Genomic DNA, 27,709 nt, shown 5'->3' with positions numbered 1-27,709 from the left:
TATTTTCTACTAGTGAGTTGATCTTATCTAAGGTAAGAATGCTAATGATCATACTAATATTATAATGAACATCTATCAAAATGAAAATGAATATTTATTCAAAAATAATTTTCATTATAAACTAATTCAAATTTCAATAATTCTGCGAAAGCTCAACTAATTAAAAAATTAGCACAATTACACTCTATATTTCAGTGGCAAATAATTTCATGTGTAAATAATTATCAATATGAGAATGAATGATATGATAAAGAAATTTGTATTAAAAGTCATAACAATTATAAGAACTAGAACAAGTTGTACACAATTTTTAAAAATTTTAGGCCAACAATTAATAATATAAAATCACGCCTTAACACAAAACTAGAGATCAGAATATCAAACAATAACATAATTCAACAACAATTATAAGTCTTACTGACTTCCACAAAAAAGTGTAAGTAGTCACAAATTCTTACTCAAAATCTTTAATTCCAAAGAAAAAAATTGATGGAGATGACAATAATATGAACATATATCGGAAATTTAATATTCTCGTATATTAATATGCGAATGATCATTTACTAATAATAAGCTAATGAAAATCTATCATAACAAAAGTAAACATTCTTCAACAATTATTTTCCACACTAAACTAAATTTACATCTCAATTTTTTTTTTTTTTTTTTTTTTTTTTTTTTTTTTTTTTTTTGTGTGTGTGTGTGTGTGGCTTGGGTAGTTGGGATAGCAGTTTGTTTAGGTCTAGACACCCATTTGTGTCTCCCCAAAACCAAACCCAGTGATGAGTGTCTGTCACGTCGAATCATAATCGAATGAGTGAAAGTGTGGAAAGTTTAGTGTTCCGGATAGTTTTAATTTCTTTTTTCCTCTCTCTGTTTTTGAAAAACTATTTTAAGAAAACAGCCAATCCAGTTTGGTTGGTCCATGATATGGGTCCAATAGTAGTGTAGTTGGATGGGGTTTGAAAAGAGCTTTCCAACGATATATTATAAGCCACATTCCGATGAATATTGAGGAAGTTATGGCCAAATTACTGAACTAGGCTTGGTTTGAGCCTTATATACGGCCCAATGATCTAGAGGAGGGCCTAATATGGATTTATCATTCCTAATGCAATTAGGAATGGTTTTAGTCTTCTAGATTCTTCTAAAAGGTTCTTTTCATTCCTAATTCTATTAGCATTGATAAATTGACTTTTGTTGACTTTTTTTATTAGAGTTTTAATCAGAATAAAAGAACGTTTTTGAGGAAAATACGATTTTATCCTTCTGTACGGCAATTTCTATCTGATTTTAAGAAAACGCGTCAATTTCTTAGTCAGCGCCAAACGCCAACTGTAGCGCCAGGCGCCAAGACGCTACGCTTGGCGCCTGGCGCTAGCCTTAGCGTCTGGCGCTAACGTCAGCGTTTGGCACTAACCTGGTTTTACGCGTCAGAACTCTGTTTTTGATGTTTAATCTTTTTGGCTGATTTTTTCTATAAATAGCTTCCTAAAAACTCCGTTTTCATTCACCAACTCTCGTCAAGATTTTCTTGATTACTCTCTCTCTCTTTTTCTAAACTAGCCTTCTCTCAAATATAAAATTGCGCACTCATTAGACTTATAAACACCTAGCCATATTCGAAGTTGCCTTCGCCCTAGACGTGAAAGGTTTAATTTCTGAGGGTTTGGTCCCAAATCTCTCTTTCAATTATTTAATTTAATTGTTTGTTATTTTTTCTTGAAGTTACTAACGTGTGTATTTTGTTATTAGAAAGAGGTACGAGGCATCCAAGTAAGTACTTTAATGGTTTTTATTGATGTTATTATATAGAGTTCATGCTTAGGTTGTTATTATGATATTCCTAGTATCATGTCTAGGGTAACTTTAATATTAAGTATGATTTTTATGATGCCTTTTGTGTTCTTTCTATTATTTGTTCATGTTACTATTATGTTAGGGCTAAAGCTTTGATCTTTATTGTTTAGTGACATGATAAGGTTTGTTATTAATCTTGTTAGTATCATGCCTAGGATCTTGCTATTATTATGCTTTAACATTATTATGATTATTTTTATGATTTATGATTATAATTGTTATAATTATTGTTATGATGATTATTTTTAATTATGATTGTTATGATTATAATATTATGATTATTTTAATTATTGTTATTTTGATTGTTATTATGTTGCTTGATATTTATTGTTATTGCTTGATCACACCTTTTATGCATGTTTAAAGGGAATTTGTACTTGTAATCACGCTTAATAAGATAATTAACAATCTTGTTTAGGGTTAATTTGATTATAATTCAAGTGATCGCCAATAATAGTTTTATTTGTGCATTAATATTCAACCAACATAGATAAACAGGTTTAGGGTAATCCTATTGATTGCATGTTAGTCAGAAAGCGCACATGAATACGATCAGAATAAAGTAGAGGCCTATTATTAGGGCAGGTTCAATCTCTTTTAGGTTGGATTTGTACCTTCATCCCCGAACACCAGTCATGGTTCAAGACCTTATGGAGTTGACAATCTCCTGGATCGTTAAGAGGTGTAACCTTCACCTCGTGAACGGTTTACAAGTTCCTAAAAAAACTTGTTGACGATTCTTTTGCTCTATCTTCTTTCCCTTTGGACGTCACCGTACTTTAGTGTATGATCACAGTGGGGTTCAAGCTAGGGGATTAACGCTTGAAATATTCCCTACAGTTTTTGGCGACTCCACTAGGGAGGATTTCTATTTTAATTCCTGAAATTTATTTCGGCAATGATTTAGAATGAGTGGATGAGACTCGAAACGTTCTAAGTATTTCATGTGCGTAATTTTGATTAACATTATTGTCATATGCAGAAAAAAGATCTCATTAGAAAGACCATCCGTAATGAGTTAAAACATAGGATTTTTACACGTAGGAAATTTGAGGAATATTTTTCACAACTAAGACCGAAATAACACTGCGCGAAACTGTAAAATTATATCGAGCACAGAAAGCTGCTGAGGCATGTAGGAATTAGCATCAGCGAACAGAAGTTAGTGCTAGAATTTAACTGTAGCGCCAGACAACAGCTCTGTCGCCAGGCAGTACAGCCAAAATCCGGCGCCAACCTCTGTTTGCTGGCGCCAAGTTCTTCCGATACCGAGCCAGAAATATGCGTTCTAATTTCGACCAGTTTTTTGCATTGCTTGCTCGATCCTACTTCCTGATTGAGTTTTTCTCACTTTTCCGAAACCCATATGTGTTCTACATATGGACATAACCCTCTGGGAATTCATGCTCCATCTACCTGATTGAACGCTCTGAGCAACAAAGGGTATATCCGAGAATGTTGAATTCACCAAACCATGGAAGCGAGTTTTTTCTAAAATTCGCGGTGTCCCATCCACTCGCGCCAACCCTTCACGGTTAGGCTTCCGCGCGGTGTATCCGGACAATTAACCATGGATCCTCTTTGACTAACCCATATTCCGAACTTTAGAGAACTAGAGCCATGGTTAGGTTGCAAACTCATTGCATCATATTGTGCCTACTTGACTAGTTGTGCATTATTTGTTGTGCATACTCTATGTGATTTTTCCTAACTGTTTGTTTGACTTGTGTTATGACTAAATTAACTGATTAATGACTAAAAGACTTTGTTTAATTAATTAATTAATTAATTTGAGCTAATAAATAAACATAAAATCGAGTCATAGTTCCTTTAAGTCAACCCGGATTTTTATTCCCGTATACTGCACAAGCGTCAACTTGTTTTGGTCATAGCCGTAGTTCTAAGAAGAACTACGAGTCCTACAACCTATGGATATGTAGCCCCAAGTTTTATATTTAATTTGGCGTTGGTTTCATCCCAATCAAAGTCACAGATAAAAAGTTATGACTAAAATACCACAGGATGTTCAGTTTAATGCATATACGCGAGGTCTTAACTTAGTCTTTGCTTGAGTCTAGTCACATAGTCTAGCCACATGGTCATGACAAGAGTCTTAACATGTCACCTACACTCACCAGTCTTAGCACACACTTTGAGTATATGTCACCATGACCATGTCTTAGGTTCATGCATGAGTCGGTTTTTTCCGTCATTTGAGTTGGGGGTACATTCTACTCCGAATTTTCCACATCTCTCCATCAACATGCTTTCTCCATATCACCACCCTCATTTTTCTACCTTCTTCTATCCATTACATGTTGAATAAAGTTTGAGTAAAACAATTAACAATGAATATCCCCAAATTCCTTTTCCACAGTACTTGGTCGAGGAGAGAAGGGCGATTAATCAAGGATAACCTCTTTATTCAAGTCTTACTTTTTGATAAATCGATTCGTCAAAGAGGAAAGCTAAAAGGATAATGGCAACCTAAGAGGAAGTTAATGAACTTAGGAGTCAATTGACTGATGTGACTGAGGTTTTAAAGGCCTTAACCCTCAAAATTGATGACCTTGTGAAGCAACAACAAATGAACCTCATGCAAGAAAGCTTGAGCAAGCTATCTAGTGACTATAAATTTCAGGGCATTAGTTCACAAGGGGTCTTGGTGGATAAAGAACTTCTTCCGCATAAGTTCAATGCCAACAACATCCCAAAATTCAAGGCAACTGACAACCCTTATTTTCATCTAAGAGCTTTTGAAACCATAATGAACATTAAGGGAATTGATAAGAAAGTCTTTCATTCTTTGTTTTCTTTATCCCTTGAGACCGTTTGTCAACAATGACTCTTTTCCCTTGACAACAAGAAAACCTCTTCTTTGGAGTCAATAACAAACGCTTTCATAGATAGATATAAATGCAATATCCAAGTCGAAACTGATTATAGACAACTTGAAATGCTAAGACAAAAAGAGAATGAAGGCTTTACTTCTTTCTTCAATAAGTGGAGGGAAACTTCCGCTAAGATGATTGAGGTCCCCACCGAAAAGGAGTCTGTGAGGATGTTTATCAAGAATCTCCAAGAAAAGTATTCAATGCACTTAAAATATCAACACAACTTGAATACTTTCAGAGCCGTCTATGACATAGGTATCGAGATCGAAGACGACCTCGCAAAGCGAAAAGCTACTAACAATAGTAACCACGGTGGCTGGAAAGGAAAGAAGAACGACAATCCTTCTTCTTCCGAAAACGCCCACTCTAGTAATAATGTTAGTACCTTTGACCATAATGGTGTCTTAGCCATGGACAATCAAGGATCTAAAAGGAAACCCAGGCGAGAGTTCACACCCATTGGAATGACCTACGATGCTGCTTTCGACCGTCTTTACGATCGAGGGTTAATCAAACCTATTGGCCCTACCGAGGATCCAACGCCAGAAACTCAATCTTCGAGATGGAATCCAAACTCCTATTGCAAGTACCATCGAGGAAACGGTCATACCACTGATGAATACTACAGGTTTCAAAACCTCATTCAAGATCTCATAGAGGCAAATAAGATCCCATTGCCTCTAGCTAGCGAGAAGACTGGATGATGTCGGAGTAAACAACACAAGACAGAGGCGAGCTTCAAAGACGAGATTTCATGACCTTTTTTTTCTATTTCTTTTTTTAACCGTTTCCCCCAATAAGTCTAGCATAGGCACCTTTCTTTTCCCTTAGATTAATTTTGTAGAATCTTTCTTTTTCCCATTTAATAAAATGAGCATTTATTTTCTTGCATATGATCATTTCATTACATTGCAAAAAAAAAAAAAAAAAAAAAAAAAAAAAAAAAAAAAAAAAAAAAAAAATCCATGTCAAACTAAGCACAAGGTATACCAATGATTTGAGGCACCCCTTGTAGCCACATCATATTGCCTTTCACCCTTCTAATTTACATCCCCTTTCTTCATAAACCACTTTGAACCTCGTCTAACGATAAACCTTTCTTTCTTCAACCTACATCTACCTAACCTTGGGATGGGATGGTATGCAACTTATGCAATTTTCAATTTCATAAAAAGCTTGAGTGACTTAAAAAGATAAAATAGCAAAATAAAATAAGCAAAATAAAATAAATAAATAAAAGTGTACAAAAAGGGCAAGTGTTCTAATGTCTTTGATATGAAAATATATTCGATAAGAACACGTCTCGGATTGCGTTTTTTATCGAGTGCTCGGTACCGTGCCTGAGAAACATGAATGCCAAGTGAGTGATAGACCGCATGATCGGAATTGTCCACACTTATAAAAATAAAATAAATAAAGCAAAAGAAAGAGCTAAAAAAGAGTAAAACCTCAAGCATAAAAATTCAATAGCAAAGTTGCACACCTTGGGGGCTTATCGAGGGTCTTGAGCCTTTATCCCCTTCTTCTATAACCTTTAGCCTAACCACATTACAACCTTTAAAAAAAACCTTTTTGAGATATACACATACTTGTGCGAGGTTCGGCTAGAGCTACGTTCGGCCTGATTCCTAACGGATACGCAGGCAACCTCACATCGAGGTGCGGCCGTAATAAAAATGCATTCACATTCACATTCACACACCATGATCATATCAAGGGATCTCCAATGCTCATCCCTATCTACTTAGAGCTAGACTTGGGTGCTTGATCCCTACATCATTAGCTTACCTAGCCAAAAGAGTCACCATCATTTGACTCTTCTTGAAATAATATTTTCCCACACACTTAGCTTTTGCGGCCTAGCTTTAGTATCACTTTCACACACCGCACAGATACATGACCAAATATACCTCCCCTTAGGAACCCTTTGTCATGGAATCTTAACACAATGTTGAAGCATGCCTTGTCATATCAACATCACTCATCAATCATAATTGTCATTGCATCACGAAGTATGAAGTGCTTAGCCTCTGTGCCTAAGTTACCCAAATGCTTTCATCATTGAGTCAACAATTGAGATAGCCTAGGATGGGTTAATCCTTGCACCTTGAGAGATAGTATCAAATGACATTTGACTAAGCTCATTCAACATGCACCTTCAAAAACTTCACTTCGATTCTTTTTCGTGTCTTTCTTTTTCGGGAGAAAGTCGGTACCCTCCACAAAAATGACGGAAAATTTTTGCTTTTTTGCATTTTCGAGTCCCACAATCACAATACAATGCACACACGAGTCATGTACACGTTGAGTCATGTCATGATATCACCTTGATTTGAGTCTAACACACGTGTCATTACACTTTGAGTTGAGTCAACCTCGAGTCAATCACAGCGAGTCAAGTTTATACCTTGAGTCATGACAAGTCAATGAGTCAAGCAACACTAAGTATTAGTTCAACCCTAAAGAAATATAAGCAAAGTCCTATAGTCAAAGATATAAATGCAGGTGCATCCCAGCAAGCGAGGACATTCCCGGATTTTTTTCGAAAAAACCGCAAATATGACCACAAGAGATTCCTCCAAGATAGGAGGAGTTACATGGATCGGTAAATTAGAGATGAAGAGCTTTAATTTACAAAAGATTTGAGCAGATTTGGTTGAAAGGAAACGACCAAGCTCAAAGTTTGGAGCAAAACCAAGCAACAACGGCAGCAAGACCCGACTCCAGCACCAGACGACGAGGCTATCGTCTGGCAACAACATCTGGCATCTGGCGTCTGGCAACAGAGTTTAGTGCCTAACTCTAGATCCCAGCGTCTGGCGACAGAGCCAATTCTTGACGCCAGAGATATTTCAACAGCGACAGAGCTTGAAGCCTCTCAGAATGGTTATTTCGACCTTATACAACAATTTCGGGTTCCTTGGTACGCTAGTTAGCCCCTATAAGCAAATTGACATGATTAGTAGTCGGCTCGATTACAATTGTAGTAAGTGATTGACCTGACAAAAAATCGTCTCACTTAGCTTAAGCGCCTAAAACACTGACTCATTACAAGCACCAACGTATCGGTTTAAAAGCAAGCACTTAAACGACAATATTTCCAAATATGGATTGTCGCGCATTCTTCTTAAACGACAATATTTCCAAATATGGATTGTCGCGCGTTCTTATTAAACGACAATTTTTCCAAAAATTGGATTGTCATCCCCAACTGACAATATTTCCAAAAATGGATTGTCGTGCATCTTCTTCAACGACAATTTTTCCAAGATTGGATTGTCATCTTTGGCAAAGTTTCCAAGCGTGGATTGTCGTGCTCCTTCTTTGTTTGGCAAGTTTTTCCAAGTTTGGATTGTCATACATTCATCGACTCATTGGCAAGTTTTCCGAGATTAGATTGTCATACACCCAGTTCCCTATGGCAAAATTTCCCAAAGGATTGTTGTAGGTTTCTATTCATCATAAATATCGACAAAGGTTCCTCAACGTGGATTGTCATTCATTTCAGTAAGTGGCAAATTTTCCCGAAGTGGATTGTCGGTCGACTCTTTTTTGCAAATGATCCAAGACGCGGATTGTCAATTGTGGCAATATTTTCCTAAAAGGATTGTCGCATAGCGTTGGCAAATTTCCAAGGTGGATTTCTTTCAAGAGTTATATTCCAAGATGTGGATTGTCGATCGTAGCAAAATTCTTATGACAGATTGTTACGAAGCATTGGCAACTTTTCCCCAAAAATTGGATTTTGGCAAATTTTCCGAGATACGGATTGTCGCTTAATCGTGGCAACATTTCCAAGGATGGATTGTTACGAAGCATTGACAACTTTCCCTAAATCGGATTGTCATACATCATACAAGAGTTGTGTTGGCAACTATTCCCAAAGAAAAGAGGATTGTCATCGCAGTAAAAGCACTGGCATACTGGTTCACAAGCAGCAAAGCGCCGACGTACTGGCAGAGCAGCATTAAGGATCAACAAGCAGTGATCTTTTCGAAGACTATCACAGCAGAAATTAGAGGCGGTTACAGGCGTAGCAGTCTTCGGGCGGTATTCTCTAGCTTGCGGAAGATCGTCACAACAAATCGGTTACTTCCAGAGACGTGTGCTCGACGGTGCAAGATACGCGTTTCTTAACTCTTTTATCTGTTGAACTAATGCTAGTTTGCAGGTATCGACGTTACAAGAATGATTTAGGATCACAGAACGTTCTGAATCATTCTCCGTCCCTATCGATACTTTGACTTTCGTTTTCAAAACGTGCATTTCTCCAAACTCAGTCAAAGTGGGGGCTTCTGTAGACACCCATTTGTGTCTCCCCAAAACCAAACCCAGTGATGAGTGCCTTTCACGTCGAATCATAATCGAATGAAGTGAAAGTGTGGAAAGTTTAGTGTTGCGGATAGTTTTAATTTCTTTTCTCCTCTCTCTGTTTTTGAAAACCTATTTTAAGAAAACAGTCAATCCAGTTTGGTTGGTCTATGATATGGGTCCAATAGTAGTGTAGTTGGATGGGGCTTGAAAAGAGCTTTCCAAAGATATATTATAAGCCCAATTCCGATAAATATTGAGGAAGTTATGGCCAAATTACTGAACTGGGCTTGGTTTGAGCCTTATATACGGCCCAATGATCTAGAGGAGGGCCTAATATGGATTTATCATTCCTAATGCAATTAGGAATGGTTTTAGTCTTCTAGATTCTTCTAGAAGGTTCTTTCATTCCTAATTCAATTAGCATTGATAAATTGACTTTTGTTGACTTTTTTTTTTTTAGAGTTTTAATCAGAATAAAAGAACGTTTTTGAGGAAAATACGATTTTATCCTCCTGTACGGCAATTTCTATCTGATTTTAAGAAAACACGTCAATTTCTTAGTCAGCGCCAAACGCCAACTGTAGCGCCTGACGCTAGCCTTAGCGTCTGGCGCTAACGTCAGCGTTTGGCGCTAACTAGGTTTTACGCGTTAGAACTCTGTTTTTGATGTTTTATCTTTTTGGCTGATTTTTTTTCTATAAATAGCTTCCTAAAAACTCCGTTTTCATTCACCAACTCTCGTCAAGATTTTCTTGATTACTCTCTCTCTCTTTTTCTAAACTAGCCTTCTCTCAAATATAAAAATTCCGCACTCATTAGACTTAGAAACACCTAGCCATATTCGAAGTTGCCTTCGCCCTAGACGTGAAAGGTTTAATTTCTGAGGGTTTGGTCCCAAATCTCTCTTTCAATTATTTAATTTAATTGTTTATTATTTTTCCTTGAAGTTACTAACGTGTGTATTTTGTTATTAGAAATAGGTACGAGGCATCCAAGTAAGTACTTTAATGGTTTTTATTGATGTTATTATATAGAGTTCATGCTTAGGTTGTTATTATGATATTCCTAGTATCATGTCTAGGGTAACTTTAATATTAAGTATGATTTTTATGATGCCTTTTGTGTTCTTTCTATTATTTATTCATGTTAGTATCATGTTAGGGCTAAAGCTTTGATCTTTATTGTTTAGTGACATGCTAAGGTTTGTTATTAATCTTGTTAGTATCATGCCTAGGATCTTGCTATTATTATGCTTTAACATTATTATGATTATTTTTATGATTTATGATTATAATTGTTATAATTATTGTTATGATGATTATTTTTAATTATGATTGTTATGATTATAATATTATGATTATTTTAATTATTGTTATTTTGATTGTTATTATGTTTCTTGATATTTATTGTTATTGCTTGATCACACCTTTTATGCATGTTTAAAGGGAATTTGTACTTGTAATCACGCTTAATAAGATAATTAACAATCTTGTTTAGGGTTAATTTGATTATAATTCAAGTGATCGCCAATAATAGTTTTATTTGTGCATTAATATTCAACCAACATAGATAAACAGGTTTAGAATAATCCTATTGATTGCATGTTAGTCAGAAAGCGCACATGAATACGATCAGAATAAAGTAGAGGCCTATTATTAGGGCAGGTTCAATCTCTTTTAGGTTGGATTTGTACCTTCATCCCCGAACACCAGTCATAGTTCAAGACCTTATGGAGTTGACGATCTCCTAGATCGTTAAGGGGTGTAACCTTCATCTCATGAACGGTTTACAAGTTCCTAAAAAAACTTGTTGGCGATTCTTTTGCTCTATCTTATTTCCCTTTGGACGCCACCGTACTTTAGTGTATGATCACAGTGGGGTTCAAGCTAGGGGATTAACGCTTGAAATATTCCCTACATTAGGCCACTTGAGTATGGGATGCGGGAGGATGTGGATGAGGGGTGTATGTAGATCTTCCTAGTTTTAGGGTTCCCCAAAACTTCCGCGCGTGTCCCGCCATTCTCTTTTTATTTATGAATTTTCTGTAAATTTTGATAACATGTTCATTTATGTATTGGTCCATATTAATTTCATTTAGGAGAGGGAAGGAGATCATTACATGGGTGGGGTTGGGTTATCAGCAATGGGACTGGTGGCTGGAATAGTATTTAGGGTTTTTTTATATGAGATGGTGTAAATAATACAAGTATTTTTTTTTCTTCTTCTTCTATTGTACCCATCTAATGAAATCAAAGATACTTTTTTACACCATCTTATGAAAATTTTACCAGTACATACTTTTGCTTTACAAATTATCTACAGTACTTACTTAAATAATTAGATTCCTCTTTTAAATATTTAACATATGAATTATAGTATAAGATTTCAAATTTAAACCAACTATATGACATCAAATCATTGACCATGAACTATTGACTGTGTATAATAATCTCCTCTTATGTTTTATTTTTTATTTTTTTTTTATCCTTTATTGTAAATTAATAATGAAGGTGGTGCATAAATAAGCAAGGAATAATTGAGTATAATGAAGGGCATATTTACCCTTTCACATACAGCTGTGACAGTGTGGTTCCTACAGGCGTGGGTACCTTGCATTATACAGCTGTTTTGCGGAAAGAACATAATGTACAAATGTAAAGAATGTACAACTGTAATGAAAAAAAATGCTATTAAAATGTAAAGAGCATATACCTAAAGTAAAAAGAGCATATTTGCACCAAAAAATAGTGAAAAAAATATGTTCATGTACTTTGATTGTCAATGTAATGTACTTTTATTTGTAATATGATGTTCATTGCTTATTGTGTATTGTTTTTTGAATTTGGTCTTAAATTATGGTGTGTATAAATAAATAATGTTCATTACATAATATTTTCATGTCTTTTTTATTAATAATATTACAAATGTTCCTTAGATTAAAAAAATAAATAAATAAATAAAAAATTTAGAAAAAATATAATATTAGACGTTCTTTACAAAATAGCTATATGTTTCTTCAAAAAAAAATAATTATATGTTCTTTATAAAATAACTATTTGTTCTATATAAAATAGCTACATATTCTTTCCGGGTTTTTTGTCTGCACCTTGCTTGGTACAGACTGATGTACCATAAAATTTTCATCACACACGCACCACTCCTTTGATTTACTTCGTATATAATAGAAATGTACTTCGTATATAAACATACAAGTATTTGATCATAGAATTATAAAACTATTCTTTTGCAAAAAAACAATTTTACTCAGCCCGTGACTTTCTTCTTGCTAAATCTCTACATTTCTCACAATTCACCGACTATAATCTTGTAATTAAGGGATGACGAAATCTCTAGGTCACCAATGTGTTCATTCAAATAATTGTAAGACAAACACAAATGATAAGAATGGATAACGATTGATATATCCTTGAATTATAAATAAGCAAGGTGAAACATTGAGAAGACATGGAAGAATAAAGAAAATAGAAACAAACAATTAAAAGTGTGATATTATCATTAAGATGGTTGTTCTATATCACATGTGACCTTAATTTCCCTTCTTTATATAACATCATTGGTCCCTCTTTGTCTAATCTCTCGAGTTTTTCATTAATTTTCCAATAATAATTGTCGAATTCAACTCAAATCAAACAACAAGACAACAAGTAAATGAATATTTTGTTTTAGAATGAAATTTGTATGTAATGATAAATAATTTTGTGTTTCGGGTGAAAACAATGGGACCTTGCCGAAGGTCCAATGAAGTGGATGAAGGCTTGTCCGGTCCAAAGGATGCTGGGCCGAAGGTTTCCTGCACAGCAAACACATGTAAACTGGCCTCGGGGGTGGATCCGAGGAAGACCCCTCCGATGCCGAAGTCAGACAGTGTTTAGAGAGAGAAAGCTATGCAAGAGATTTAATGCTTGAGGCTTTGTGTGTACATGAATGACAAATGATGTAATTGAAGGCTTTTATACCTTAGCATGTAAAGAGGGGAGAGTGATTGGGCCCCAAATAATCATGGGCTGACCATAGCAACTTGGACCAATTGGTTTATTGCTGACTTGGCTTGATAGGAGGCTTGGGCCTTGACCTTGGAGGATTTGATCATTTAATGGCTAGGCCCAATTAGCTAAATTGGACCCAAACAACTTGCCCCCCAGACCCGATTTGGAAGGATGACGGGTCGGGTTTGAATCCAATAAAAATGGAGGGAAGTAAATGATCTAATTAAATCAAAAGGTTTAAATTTTAAACATCCATTAACTAAATAACTGTAATTAAGATAATTAGTGGGAAGTTGAGTGGATAATGGGCGGTTAAGTAAGAGGGATAGTGTTTAACGGTTACTTAAGGAGGCTTTTAAGAGAATTTAAGCATTTTGGCTTTCTGAATTCCCATTTTCTGGAAATATAAACCAAATTTGCCATTCCTCTCCTCATTTCTTCATCAATTCACTTTCGAACTCCCTGAAAACCCATTGCTTCCACTTCGAAAACCCATTCCACACCCGAGATCAGAGCTTGGTATTCGATCCCACTGCTCCGACCCATTGAATCGGCAAGTTTCGGTCCTCATAAAGGTAATTTTCCTCGAATTTCCCTTGATTTTCTTAATTTTTTCAAAGAATTCCTCTTTTCCCGACTTCCTTTCTTGCGAATTCATCAATGGCCCGCTTAAGAGGTCGACGGACTGTGAGGCGAGGTCAGGTCAGGGACCCTAGGGTCCGTGCCGATGTATGGAATGGGGAACGCGTCGAAGAAGACCCGGAAAGGGGGATTCCGGCGGTCCCCTTGAACGCGGCTGCCCCTCAGCAAGGGGCTGGGGCTTGGCCTGCCCCTCAGCAGGGTGCAGAGGCTGGAATTGCCGAACAAGAGGGAGATTTGCCTCCTGCGCTATTGGATCTGCTACCTGGGCATGCTGAATGGCAGGATGCCGAAGCCCAAAGAGCCATGTCTGATAATATCCCTTATTATTGGTGGGTTAGGCACGCCGAAGCTTATCGGTTTGCCGAACAAATCGAATTACACTATGGCATCCTTGAAGAAGATGGGTATTGGTGCCGAATGCCTTCGCCTACTGACAGGATTCATCGCCCTCCCCCTGGATATGTGGGGGTATATACTCGGCAATTGCAGTACGGGCTTCGGTTCCCCTTGGACCCGTTCGTCAGAGACATTATGATAAAATACAGGATCTCTCTATGCCAGTTGACACCCGTCAGTATTCGGCGGGTGATGACGTATCTCTGGGTATGCAGGTTCTTTGCTGTCGAACCGACTCTGCACTGCTTCCGAAGGATGCATCAGCTGGTGCAGAACACCCAGAGTGTGTATGGTCAGCATGGGGCTGGATGGTGGCGAATTGAGAGCCATCCCCAATATTTGACCATGTGGCCGAATGATTCTTCGGATAAGGACTGGAGAGGCCAGTGGATTTGGGTAAGGGCTCCTGCTGATCCGGAGCATCCCTACTTTTTCGGGGTCCCAAGCTATCTCTCCAGGCCCGATCCAAACATGCAAGATTTGGGTCCGGAAGACCCTGATGCTGCCAGCCATCCGAGTTACGTACAGATGAACTTCTTCGGGATGCAGAAAAATCCTGGGGGGACTGGCCGAATGAAGTCCCTCCCAGCCCGATGGCTTCCCGATAACCATTACGTCTTCCAAGAGAAGATGTTGGCAGTTTTCGGCCTCAGCCGAAAGCATAGAGGCGGTGAGTACCTTCGGCTGGGGCCGAGGTCTATTTTGTATTGCCTTATTTGTTTTGTTCATATCCTAGAGCTAACCTTCAGCTTCTCCTTTCAGAGTTGAGCGAGGCTACCTTCGGCATTGACTATGGTCGGCTGGGAGTGAATGCTGAAAGGGTCATTTTAGACTGAGCCCCAGCTATCACTGCTCTGAAGGATCGTCCTCTACACCTGCACTCGTCGGGCCTTCAGATCGAGGTTGTTGCTGATTATCTGAGGCAGAAGCCTTGGTGGGAGAAACGGGATCCTCTGAAGCCTTTGCTAGCCGAGGAAGTACTCGCCGCTCAGGCTGCCGAAGAGGTGACTAGGGCCATTAACTCCCTAGAAAGGGGTGAAGGGCCATCTAGAGCTTCTGAGGTTCGGCCGAAGAACCTGGTGAGTCCTTCAGCGCCTGTTTTTTTTTTTTTTTTTTTTTTTTTTTATGATTCCTCCTTACTCCCCCCACTTTTGAAGTCTGAGGAAGAGGGCGGAAGGAGAGAAGGAAAGGCTCCAGCATCGTAAGACGACCTCTCAGATCTTGAATCCTCAGAATCTGACGATATGGACGACCAGCCTCTGGAGCAGAGGAAGAGAAGGAGGACGAGCCCAGCTGTTATGGGTCCGGGAGAGTTCGCGCTGAGGCCGATGCCTGGCGTGTTGATACGGGAACCTGCTGCTGGCCGAGGCAGGGCTCCCAGGAGTACAAGGGGTCCTTCTCCCCCGATTCATCCACCACCGCCAATTCCGTCGCCGCCGAGGACCCCTCCACCACCTCCAGTTGCTGACATGGAGGTGGACCAGCGAACTCCTGATCCTAAGGAGAGGGTTCCTGAAGCGGTTTCCAACAAGGGGAGTGCTGCTGGGCTCCCTGAGGTTAGAATTGTTGGAGTAGCCGAAGAGGCGGCTACTGCTGAAGACGAGGCCCCTAGGGGCTTCATTGATTAGATTCAGCGGGAGGTTGACGCCTTAACCAGTCAACCTCTCAGCGGGGCTGGAGGGGCAACGACTGAGCCCGAGAAAGCGGACGAAGTTCCATCTGCTTCGTTCCCCTCCTTCAAGTCCTTTCAGTCTTGGGACATGGGGTTCTCAGCCAAGAAGTGCTCTATCCCAGATGGCGTTAGGGCCGAGATCTGGGGGAGGCATAGGGAGAGTGCTGAAGCTTACTTCGGCGGTTGCTCCGAATTATCTGAAATGGAGCAAGTCCGAGAATGGTCTGTTCGGGCAACCACTGGAATTGCCGAACCTGGTCCTTCAGTACCAGATCCAGCTAGAGACAACCAGAGGTTGCTGATGCAGGTATTTAATAAGACTCTACACCTTCAGCATTTCCAGTTCGTCACACTTGTAATTAATTTTTTTTATTTACTTAAATTCCATTCTGGCTCCGCAGGTTGCTTACAACCACACCCTGACCTGTGAGATGATTGATACGCTCCAGGGAAGGGTGGACATTGCTGAAACAGAGGCGAAGCTCGCCTAGCTGAAGCTAAAGAAGGCCGAGGACAGGGCTAAGGTCGTGGTCGACTCCTTCAACGCCTTCTGCGATGAGATGGAGAAGGATATCCTGCCTCAGATAGATGAAGGTGAGGCCCTGCTCAAAGCCTTCGGGGCGGTTGACGTTTCCAGCCTGAAAGCCAAGATCCAGCACAAAATCGACGCTGAGGTCCAATCTCAAGTGCTGGCCCGAGAAGAGATATCTCGGCAGAAGCTCAAGATCTTGCAGGCTAACGTCGAACAACATCGCCAAGCCTGCGAGCTGAGAGAGAAGGAGCTGGTCGAGGCCGGGATTCAGCTAGAGTCTCAGTAGCAGAGTATTACCGGCTTGGAGGTTCAGCTGAAGAACTAGGAGGAGGATCTCTCTCAAGCTCGTGACAAGGTCGAGAAAACTGAGCAGAGGCTTGCTGATGCCGAGGCTCAGTTAAAGGAGCAGCACGAGTCTTCCCAAAAAACCCTGGAAGAGGTACAGAAGAAGCTAGCCAAAGCTGAGGCCCAGCTAGCCCTCAGGGTTTACACCCAGGAGGAGTATTCGACTACTTACCTCAATGGCTATGGGGTGGCTCGGAGGCTGGCTCTTCATGCTGCGCCTGAGCTGGACTGGTATCAATGCGAGATCTGGGCTGAAGACCCCCTGGATCCTCATATGCAGCAAGCCAGCCAGGTTGAGGTTGATCTACTTGCCCGCATCCAGGCCGAGGATGCTAAGATGAGGGAGGCCGAGCTGAGAGAGGCTGAGATGAAGGAAACTGAGGTTAAGGTTTCGGCTCAGCCTGCCTCTTCTGCAGCTGGGGCTGATGCCGCTCTGAACTCCTCTCTCGCTGGAATGCCTGATCCTCCAGCTGAAGCCTAGGGACTCGGGCAGTCGTCTTCAGAATCTTGCGGATCAACGTGCTCTTAAAGTGATAGACGCCGCTTCTAATTGTTTTTTGCCTTTGTTTTTGCTTCAGCTTGCCTTGGTGTACAAACTTATTTACTTTTTGCCTTGTACGCATTTCGGCAGCTGTTATTTTCCGCTTGTGGGCGGCTGCCGATATAATCTTTTAGTTTTTTTGAACACTTCAACTTTGTAGCTCGTGATACGAGCATAATTTCGTATTTTATGCATCTGACATTCCTCTCATGCTGCTTTACTTTGAGCTTGCATTTTTTTTTTTGCTAAGTACAAAGCTTCAGCTTAGAGATGTCAGTTGAGGCAGTCTGCACTTGTTGTGCTTCCTACCCCCAGAAATTTGGAGGCTTGCCCCTCAGATTTCTGAGGTCACCATTTCCTAACAGTTTATGCTTTTGCTCTCGATTTTCCGTCTATCTTAAAAATGGATACCTCAAATACAGGGCCAACTGAAGGCAGTATTTCAGATAATGGCTATCTGGGATACAAGGCTCAGTTAAGGAAATATCCCAGATTTGTCCATGGACTCATTGCCTTGCAGAACAAGTCCTACTGAAGTTTTCACCCCAGCTGAAAGACCAGAGTTCCTTAAAAAGGCGAGTTTATCGGCAATCCGAAACCTGGTGCTCTGAGGGCGAAGGTTTCGGAAAGGGCCGAAGTAAACCCTTAAAGAGTAGATAACATAAAGAAAAAATGAAAGAGTAAACATTGCAAAATGTTTTGTGGAGAATAGCGGCTCTGAGGCCTTTCATTAATAATTCAAAATGTACTTACAACGATTGTTCTGCCCCGAAGGGTTTATACATGATATTTTTTAAGTACATCAGCATTCCAGTGATTTTTCAACTCAGTCCCATCCAACTGTCGAAGTTGGTATGTTCCTGGTTGAAGCTCATCATAGACTTCATAGGGTCCCTCCCAGGCCGCTGAGAGTTTCCCATGAATTCGGTTTTTTTGTACTGCAGCAGCATTCCGAAGGACAAGGTCTCCAATTTTTAGACGCCTCGCTTGGACTCTTCGGTTGTAAAATTTGCTGATTCTCTGCTTGTATGCAGCCATTCTGACTCGAGCCGAGTCTCTTACTTCGTCAAGGAAATCGAGAGATTCCTTCATAAGATCCTCATTGTCCGCCGAGAAATGATGCACTCGCAGGCTCTCTGTACCGATCTCTACGGGGAGAACGGCTTCGGCGCCATACACCAATTCAAAGGGTGAGTGGCCTGTTGCCTCTTTTTCGGTTGTCCGAAGGGACCAGAGGGTTCCTGGGAGCTCCTCCAGCCACTTGGACTTCTGATCCTCCACCCTCTTTTTGAGGGCATTCAGGATCTGCTTATTTGCAGCTTCGGCTTGTCCGTTACTTTGCGGGTGGCATACCGCTGAATATGCCAATTTGATGCCGAACTAATCTGTATACCGCTTCAGCGGCAAGTTATCGAACTGCCTCCCATGATCGAAGACAAATACTTTCGGGATGCCGAAACGCGTGATGATATTCTGCCAGATAAATTTTCTGACAGTCTATTCTGTAATGTTTAAGGCTGCTTCGGCCTCGATCCATTTACTGAAATAGTCGACACTGACTATCAGCCATTTTTTCTAGTATGCGGCATCCGGAAATGGGGCCAGGATATCCAGTCCCCATTGGGCGAATGGGAGTGGGTTCAGCACAGGCTGAAGCTCTTGTGCTGGCTGATGGATGACTGGTGCGAATTTTTGGCATTTTTCGCATTTTCTGACCAGTTCCTTAGCGTCTGAGATCATGGTGGGCCAATAGTACCCCGCCCTTAATGCTTTGTGGGCCAAGGTCCTTCCCCCAATGTGGTTTTCACAGATGCCGAGGTGGATTTCCCGAAGGATGTAATCTGCATCCGTCGGTCCCACACACTTCAGCAATGGAGCTGAGAAGGACTTCCTCAGTAGCTCCTTGTTGAAGACAACGAACCTTGAACCCGTTCGCTTCAACTTGGAGGCTAAAATTCTGTCTTCGGGAATTTCTCCCCGAAGCTTGAAAGCCAGGATGGGATTCATCCAGCTTGGTTCTTGATCAACGCAGCACACTTCAGATGCTTCGTCAATACTTCTTTCTCGGCGCACCTCCACATATAAAGATCGGTTCAGCTCAGTGAGAGTTGAACTAGCAAGTTTGGAGAGTGCATCGGCTTGAGCATTCTGACCCCTGGGGATCAGCTGAACCTCAAAAGTTCTCAGCTTTGCAATAACTGACTTGATCTTGGCAAGGTATGAAATCATTGAGGGCTCTTTGGCCTCGTAGCTGCCACCAATCTGATATGCAACTAGCTAAGAGTCTGTCTTCAGACAAACGTGTTCGGCTTCCAGCGAGATGCACAATTCTAGGCCGGCGATGGCCGCCTCATATTCGACTTCGTTATTCGAAGCTTTGAATGAAAATTTTAGTGCGTACTCGAAGGACTTGCCTTCAGGAGAGGTTATGACCACCCCTGCCCCCGAACCGTTCACGGTGGAGGATCCATCCGTGAACACGGTCCAGGTTTTCTTTGGATCATCTAGCGTTTCCTGGTACGAGCATTCGGCCAGGAAGTCCGCCAGAGCTTGAGCCTTTATGGCGGCTCTCGGCTGGTAGCTGATACTGAATTTAGTGAGCTCAAAAGCCTATTTGGCCAGCCTTCCAGATTTTTCCACCTTGCCGAAAACCTTTTCCAACGGCTGATCTGTCAAAACCACTATCTGATGACAATCAAAATAGGGTCTTAACTTCCGAGCGGCTACCACCACTGCATAAGCAACTTTTTCAAGTAAGGGGTAGCGGGTCTCAGCATCCGTCAGGGTGTGACTGACGAAGTAGATCGGTTGTTGAACCTTATTTTCCTCCCTCGACAGCACTGCACTGATGGTGGCTAGGCTGACAGCCACGTATAAGTACAAGGATTCTCCCTCCACTGGGCTAGCCAGCGTTGGGAGTTGAGCCAGGTGCTCCCGAAGCTGCATGAAGGCTTCTTTTTGCTCGTCTTCCCAGACGAGCTCTTTTGTTTTCTGGAGTTTCAGAGCTTTGAAGAAAGGTAACCCCTTATCCGAGGCCCTAGAGATGAACCTCGAGAGGGCTGCCATTCTTCCGGTGAGCCGCTGAACATCCCTCTTTGTTTTCGGCTCGGGAAGATCGAGCGCCGCTTGCACCTTGGCGGGGTTGGCATCGATTCCCCTCTTGCTGACCATGAAGCCAAGAAATTTCCCTGACTTCACGCCGAAGACACACTTCTTCGGATTCAGCTTCATTTGGTGCTTTCTTAAGGTGGCGAAAGTTTCGGCCAGGTCCTTAACATGGTCTTCGTCTTTTTTTGCTTTTGACGATCGAATCGTCGGCGTAGACTTCTATGTTTCGGCCCTTTTGCTCGGCAAAAACTTGATCCACCAATCTTTGGTATGTTGCCCCCGCATTTTTCAATCCGAAGGGCATCATTTTGTAATTATACACCCCGGCATTCGTAACGAATGTCGTTTTTGCCCGGTCGTCGAGGTGCATGAAGATCTGATGATACCCAGAAAATGCGTCCATGAAACTAAGCAAGGCGTGGCCACTTGTCGAGTCAACTAGCTGATCGATCCTCGGCAAGGGATAAAAATCCTTCGGACACGCCTTATTTAGGTCCGTGAAGTCAACGTACATTCTCCAGGTGCCATTTGCCTTCTGAACCATCACCACATTAGCCAACCATTCTGGATACTGACAGGGTTCGATGAAGCCCGCATCCAGCAACTTTTTGACCTCGGTTGCGATGTCTCGGTTCTTGTTTGCGGAGTAATTCCGCTTCTTTTGCTTAACTGGTCGACACGCGGGGTCGACATTAAGCTTATGGGAGATGAGGTCTGGACTTATCCCAGGCATGTCAGCTGCCGAGAAAGCAAACACATCTCGGTTGTCCCGAAGGAGTTGAATCAGTTCAACGCGGACTTTCGGATCAAGGTCCGATCCGATTGTAACACATTTTTCAGCGTCTCCTTCGGTCAACTCGACCGTTTCGGTCTGATGGTCCAGCTCCATCGTCGTGGGGCTGGACTCCTCATTTTCTGGTCTGCTGTCTATGTCAGCAGGAGTTCCACATTTTTTTTTTCGGCTGGCTCTCTAAGTCTTTCGGCTCAGATGATGAGCTAGCCTTTTCTTTTCTTATCCCTTTTTCTTTGGCCAGGTCTCCTTGAGCCGAAGCACTTAGGCCCTTCGGCTTTTTCGCGCTCGGCTGATTATCTTTCTCCTCCTCGTCCTCGTCGTCCTCTTTTGTACGACTAGTGGACGGCTTGAGGTAGTTGCACCTTCGGGCCTCCTTTTGGCTGCCCTCGATCCTTTCGGGGTAGCAGGCATCCGAGACATAGATCATCAACTGATGGTATGTCGAGACTACCCCTTGGATCTTGTGAATAATGGGTCTCCCCATTATCACATTGTACATGGAAGGAGCATCAATGACCAAGAATTCGGTCATGACGTTCCTAGCTGCCTCATCGCAGCCGATGGTGACAGGAAGTGTTACCTTCCCGTCTGGATAAGTTGAGGCCCCGTTGAATCCGGATACCGGGTAGGGTACCGGCGTGAGGTGCTTGGGCTTCAGCTTAATTTGATTGTAGGCCTTTCGGAACAAGATATTTGCTCCGCTGCCGCCATCAACAAGAACCTTGCTGACGTCGTGGTTGGCCACCGTGGCGTTAATCACCAACGGATCCTCAAGAGGGAACGTCACCCCTCGGCAGTCGGCAGCTGTGAACGTCATGTTCGGCACCGGCGACTGAGGAGGATGAAGGCTGGCGTTGTTCACCTGATGGGTCAGAGCCCTAAGGTGACGTTTGTGCTCCCTCCGAGAACATATTCTTCCCGAGATAACATTGATTGGAGGAAATTTTCCCTCCGCATTTTTGTTGTTCTTCCGGGGGAAGTCAAGTTCTTGCCGAGAGTCCTTTTCGGATTTCTCAGCCTCTTTTTTCTCGCGGTAATCCGCGATATATTTTTTCAAGTATCCCTTTCGAACCATATCTTCGATCTGGTCCTTCAGCTGGATACACTCTTTAGTGTTGTGTCCCGGTGATTCGTGGAACTCACACCACTGATTTTTATTCTTGCGCTGATACCACTCGGGGAGTGGTCTCGGCTTCCTATAACTCTGCTCTTCCTTCGTCACGCTGTAGATCTTAGCGCGCGGAAGGGCCAGCGGAGTATAAGACTCGTATCTGCCTGTGTACGGGGCAGATTTTTCCGTCTTCGGCTCGTTGGCCAAAGATTGTTCCGAGGCTTTCACCTTTCCTTTCGTCTTCTGGCCTTGGCCTTCAGACGATTGTTTTTGCTTCCCGTTCTCGGATTGGGGTTGGGACTTTGTTTTGTTCCACTCCTCGGCTCGGATGAATTTATCCGAGGCATTCAGAGCTTCCTCCAAGGTCTACGAGGTGTGCATGACCATGAAGTCTAGGAACTTTCCAGGCTGAAGGCTGTTCTGCATTGCAAAGACTGCCAGCCCTTGGTCCAGCTGAGAAACGCTGGATGACTCGTTGCTGAAACGGGTCAAGTAGTCTCGGAGACTCTCGGTCTCCCCTTGCTACAGGCCCATGAGCTCAGCAGTGGTCTTCTCTCGGCGGTTTGCCGTGGAGAATTTGCTCTTAAACTTGGTGGACAGGTCGTCCCACCCCGTTATAGAGCCTTCCTTTACTCCCTTGGAGATCCACGCTTGCGCGACCCCCTTGAGAGTGGTGGGAAAATATTTGCACCAGGTCGCTTCGGACCTTGGGCAAAGATGCATGTGCCCCTCGTAGGAGGCGATATGGTCCTTCGGATCTAAAGTCCCATCATATGTAATGTGCAACGGTATTTTAACCGTAGGCACATGCTCTTCCAGAATCCATTGCTCGAATGGAGAACTGGTGGGTAGCATAACGGCCTTGCCTTTGTTCCTGGCCGAAGGGACCGCGCTCCGCCCTCTTAGAGAGGTAGGAGTGGTTTTCGTCCCTGGCTGGGAAGTTCGGGCCTCGGCTACAGGGAATGAGAGGCGGCTGTGCACGCTCGGCTCCCTGCCACCGAGTCGGTCGAGTACGCTTCGGCGAACAGTCTCAGGTCGCTCTCGGCGGGCAGATTCCGGCCGAGAGGCTGAGCTGCTGCTCTTATGCGTTTCTGGCCGAGAGGTAGAGGATCCTTTGAAAAATTGAGGGTTCTTTTTCCTCTCCCTTTCAGTCCTCCGGGTATCCTCTTCCCACTCTTCCAGCTCCCGGAAGGAGGGAGGCTTCCCCCCATCTTGGTCGAGCTTCCTCCGCTGATGCCTTGTATGCGGAGGAGTTCAATCACGAGGTGGAGGCATATTTTGTGCCCTCATTGCCTCCATGAGCACCGCCAGCGCTCTTGCCACTTCTTCCGAGCTGGGCCCCGTCAGAGGGGTCCTCGGCTGAGTGTGAGAGTGAGAGCGGATGGTCAAAGGTTGGCTTTGGGGCACTGATTGAGTCCTATGACCGGACTGACTTCTGTTAGACCGAGGGGGAATCGGTCTATGATGAGAGTTGTGAATTACGGGAGAAAGGGAATCCTCCCGGTATGATCCTCCCTCCGAACTAGCACCCTTCGAAGAGTTCCGGTCCGGCGAAGGTGATGGTGTAGGAGTCTTAGGCCTTTCGCCCGCTCCTTGACTTAGTCTTCTGTTCTTGCGATTCTTAGCCATTGCTACTAAGATGATTGCAAGATGATTTTGATTGGCTTAAAGATTTTTTGAAAGTCTTCCCCACAGACGGCGCCAAATTTTTTCGGGTGAAAATAATGGGACCTTGCCGAAGGTCCAATGAAGTGGATGAAGGCTTGTCCGGTCCAAAGGATGCTGGGCCGAAGGTTTCCTGCACAGCAAACACACGTAAACTGGCCTCGGGGGTGGATCCGAGGAAGACCCCTCCGATGCCGAAGTCAGACAGTGTTTAGAGAGAGAAAGCTATGCAAGAGATTTAATGCTTGAGGCTTTGTGTGTACATGAATGACAAATGATGTAATTGAAGGCTTTTATACCTTAGAATGTAAAGAGGGGAGAGTGATTGGGCCCCAAATAATCATGGGCTGACCATAGCAACTTGGACCAATTGGTTTATTGCTGACTTGGCTTGATAGGAGGCTTGGGCCTTGACCTTGGAGGATTGGATCATTTAATGGCTAGGCCCAATTAGCTAAATTGGACCCAAACAATTTGTAGATTGTGGCTTGTGATGGAGATAGTGATGTGCTGAAAATTGGAACAACGGTACATTAATGATAAAGTTATTGGAATTATTTGAACTACAGAAGAAGGCCTACAACATACATAGTGTATAGAGACGAAGGTTTCTAATTAAAGGTGATTGAATCTAAAGAACCTGGATAATTTGGTAGATCTTGGTGGCTTAATAATAATTTGACGAACCAAATTTTGAGGTTAATTTTACGTCGCATCCACCGAATAAAAGCGGTGAAATCAAACTAAAGTAAAAAAAAGTTTTAAACGGCACATGCCTCCTAAAATTAGTCCCAAAATTTATTTATTTATTTATTTTTTTGACAAAGAGAACTAAGAAATTAAAAACGACAACAAAGTAAATGACAACAACGAGCTGATCCAGCCAATTGATGAGCAAGGGCAATGTGTAGTCTCGGAACCTTTTGGATATCAAATCTACTGAAGCCCGCAACGATCTGCCGAATTTCGCGTAAAGTCCAAAAAACCGAAATAGAATCCGAAATTTGACCCCAAATCAGAGAATAAACCGAGCCACAATCCGTAAAGACCTTAACACTGAAATAACCTTTATCGCGAACATGTCTTAACCCAAGAAGGCAGGCTAACAACTCAGAATGGATAGCGGAGGAAGCGAAACTTGCGTGAGCCCCTCCCCAAACATCTGGGGAGGAAGAGGTAGAAAACAGATACCAGCCCATACCTGCACGTTGATCCTTGTTATTCCAAGCGCCATCAAAGGTAAGACATATATCATACCCATCAGAAGAACCACCCGACCCCAAAGACTTTGGAGCAGAAAAACCAAACCCCGGAGGACTAGAGGGTTGATGAAGATCACACAAATTTCTAGCATCACTGCTCTGAGTAACCCATAAGTCAGCCACAACAAAAACTCCAGCTGGAGAAAAAACCTCCGAACGAAATCGAAGATTGTTCCTAGTTATCCAGATAGCCCATAAAAAGGCTAAAAGACCATCCAAACTGCCCCAATCCTTCGCGAAACCAGTAATGGATTCCGTCAACCAAGAATTAAACTCTTGATGCAAGGGAAAAGTCTGAAGCACAACCAGAGGGTAAGAAGCGCGGACCAAACAAGTAAATACACAATGCTGAAAAATGTGAGAAACTGTTTCGGGATGGTGATGGAAAAAACCACAAGTAGCATCAACTGGAATCCCTTTTAAGACCAAAACGGTCGCGATGGGAAGGGCATTATGTAAAAAATTTCCAAATAAAAAGCTTCCATTTTGGGAGCATCGAAAGACCCCAAAATTTCTTCCACCAACCTGGAAGAATATTAGAAGATAAAGTCCTATCCGACCAGTTCTGGGTCAGCATATGGGCATAAGCAGATTTAGTAGGGAACGATCCATCCCAAGTGAACTTCCAATAAACAAAATCATCCATTTCTTCATGTGGTCTTTCCATGCCAAGAATGAAATCAGCCGTAACAGGAGGAAAAAGCTGCCGGATACGAGTATTATCTCAGGCTTGAGAAACAGGATCAATAATCTACGACACCATGGTGGGAAGGGATGGAGTCCTTGAATCGAACAGACACCCCTGGAACCCAGTTGTTGTCCAGAATATTAATCTGAGAACCAGAACCCACCTTCCACATGACTCCAAGAGAAAGAACGCGGGCTCCTTCCAACAAACTTCGACATCCTAAGAAGGACGGGGAGGAGAACTAGTAGCTTTGTAGTTTAAAAGGTGAGGGTATCGAGCACGATAAATCCTCGAAACTAAAAGTTGTGGATGATGAATTAAACGCCACATTTGTTTGGCAAGCAGAGAAGAATTAAAAGAAGGCACATGGCGAATGCCTAGACCCCCTATACCTCGAGGAAAATGGAGGGCAGGAGGTGGAGTTAACGTTATACCTCGAGTAGAATTACCACTTCTCCACCAAAACCGAGACAGGAGACGGTTGATGCGCTCAACAATAGTCATTGGCAATTTAAAGACTGAGAGCACATGATTCAAAGAGGCAATGACCACAGTATTAATTAGAACTAACTTGGCCGCTGCAGATAAATGCCGAGAACTAAAGGCTGACAGCTTTTACGACACTTTGTCCACCAGAGGCTGAAATTGGTGACATTTAGCTCGCCCTAAATCCACTGGGAGACCCAAATATGTTCCTACAGAATTTTGAGATCGCATATGTAAAGCAGAACTTAAAAATTCTCGGTAATCATCTAGAGTATTGGAACTAAATTTAACAAAGGACTTCTGGACATTAACCATATGGCCAGACATGGTGCAGAAATGGTTAATAACTTCCAATAGATGAGAGCAGGCTTCTGGATTAACGTGGAAAAATAGTAAAGCATCATCCGCGAAGAACAGATGGGAAATTGAATTGAAGGAGTACGTCGAGTAATGCGCAAACCTTGGAAAAGACCAGAATCCTTAGACTTACGAAGCATAACCGAGAAAACTTCCATGCAAAGAGCAAATAAATAAGGGGACAAAGGGTCCCCCTGCCGCAAACCACAAGCCGGACGGAGAACAGAAGTTGGCCTACAATTAACAAGGATCTGATAGGTGACTGTAGAGACACAATGCTTGATAATTTGAATCCAATAAGTCGGGAACCCAAAAGCCTGGAGTACATTCCATAAAAATTCCCAATTTACCCTATCGTATGCTTTGTTCATATCCAACTTCAAAGCTACGGAATATACTTTTGAAGAAGAGGAATTCATATAGGAAAGAAGTTCATGGGCAATAAGACTATTGTCCGACATTAGCCGGCCCGGAACAAAGGTAGATTGGGACTCCGAGATTAGAAGAAGCATGAGTTTCCTCAAACGGGCCGTTATACACTTCGCAATGCACTTATATAAAACATTACACAAACCTATGGGCCGAAATTGGGAAGGGGAATCCGGATGATCTACCTTAGGTAAAAGAACCAGGAAGGTTCAATTCCAATCTTTAAGCAGATATCCTCGGGGAAAGAAATACTGGATTGCCGAAATAACTTGATCCCCCACTACTGCCCAGTGAGTTTTAAAGAAAGCAACCGAAAAACCATCCGGCCTAGGGGATTTATCATTTCCAATATGGAATATAGCATCCTTAATTTCTTCCGTAGTAAAAGGCTCCATGAGGTGCTGACGATGAATAGGAGAAAGTAAAGGGAGATCTGAGTCATCCCAAAAACCAGGAATGGTAAGAGATGAAGTGTTTTGGCAATTATACAGATCTGAAAAATGAGTAATCAAGAGATTCTCAATCCCCATGGGATCAGAAATCCAATTTCCTTGGCTATCCTTCAGACTGAAAATTTTATTCCGACGACGCCTGTAGGGAATATTTC

At 42.2% G+C, this 27,709-nt stretch overlaps 2 protein-coding genes across 2 annotated transcripts; both read right to left on the bottom strand.

Annotated features, from left to right (window-relative positions):
• Positions 1-17,980: 17,980 nt before the first annotated feature.
• LOC145640010 (uncharacterized) lies at positions 17,981-19,432 on the bottom strand. Its single transcript, XM_081691318.1, has 2 exons — positions 19,357-19,432; positions 17,981-18,558 (listed from the first exon to the last, which is right to left on the bottom strand). The coding sequence occupies exons 1-2, from the start codon at positions 19,430-19,432 to the stop codon at positions 17,981-17,983; spliced, it is 654 nt and encodes a 217-aa protein (XP_081547444.1).
• Positions 19,433-24,719: 5,287 nt separating this feature from the next.
• LOC145640009 (uncharacterized) lies at positions 24,720-27,632 on the bottom strand. Its single transcript, XM_081691317.1, has 6 exons — positions 27,355-27,632; positions 26,777-26,907; positions 26,223-26,348; positions 25,952-26,049; positions 25,668-25,845; positions 24,720-25,558 (listed from the first exon to the last, which is right to left on the bottom strand). The coding sequence occupies exons 1-6, from the start codon at positions 27,630-27,632 to the stop codon at positions 24,720-24,722; spliced, it is 1,650 nt and encodes a 549-aa protein (XP_081547443.1).
• Between the last annotated feature and the right edge of the window lie 77 nt (positions 27,633-27,709).

Source organism: Chenopodium album, chromosome 7, assembly GCF_948465745.1.
Source record: "Chenopodium album chromosome 7, dcCheAlbu1.1, whole genome shotgun sequence".
Lineage (NCBI taxonomy): Eukaryota > Viridiplantae > Streptophyta > Magnoliopsida > Caryophyllales > Amaranthaceae > Chenopodium > Chenopodium album.
The sequence above is the reverse complement of the archived record's forward strand: the minus strand, read 5'-3'. Positions and strand labels throughout refer to the sequence as shown.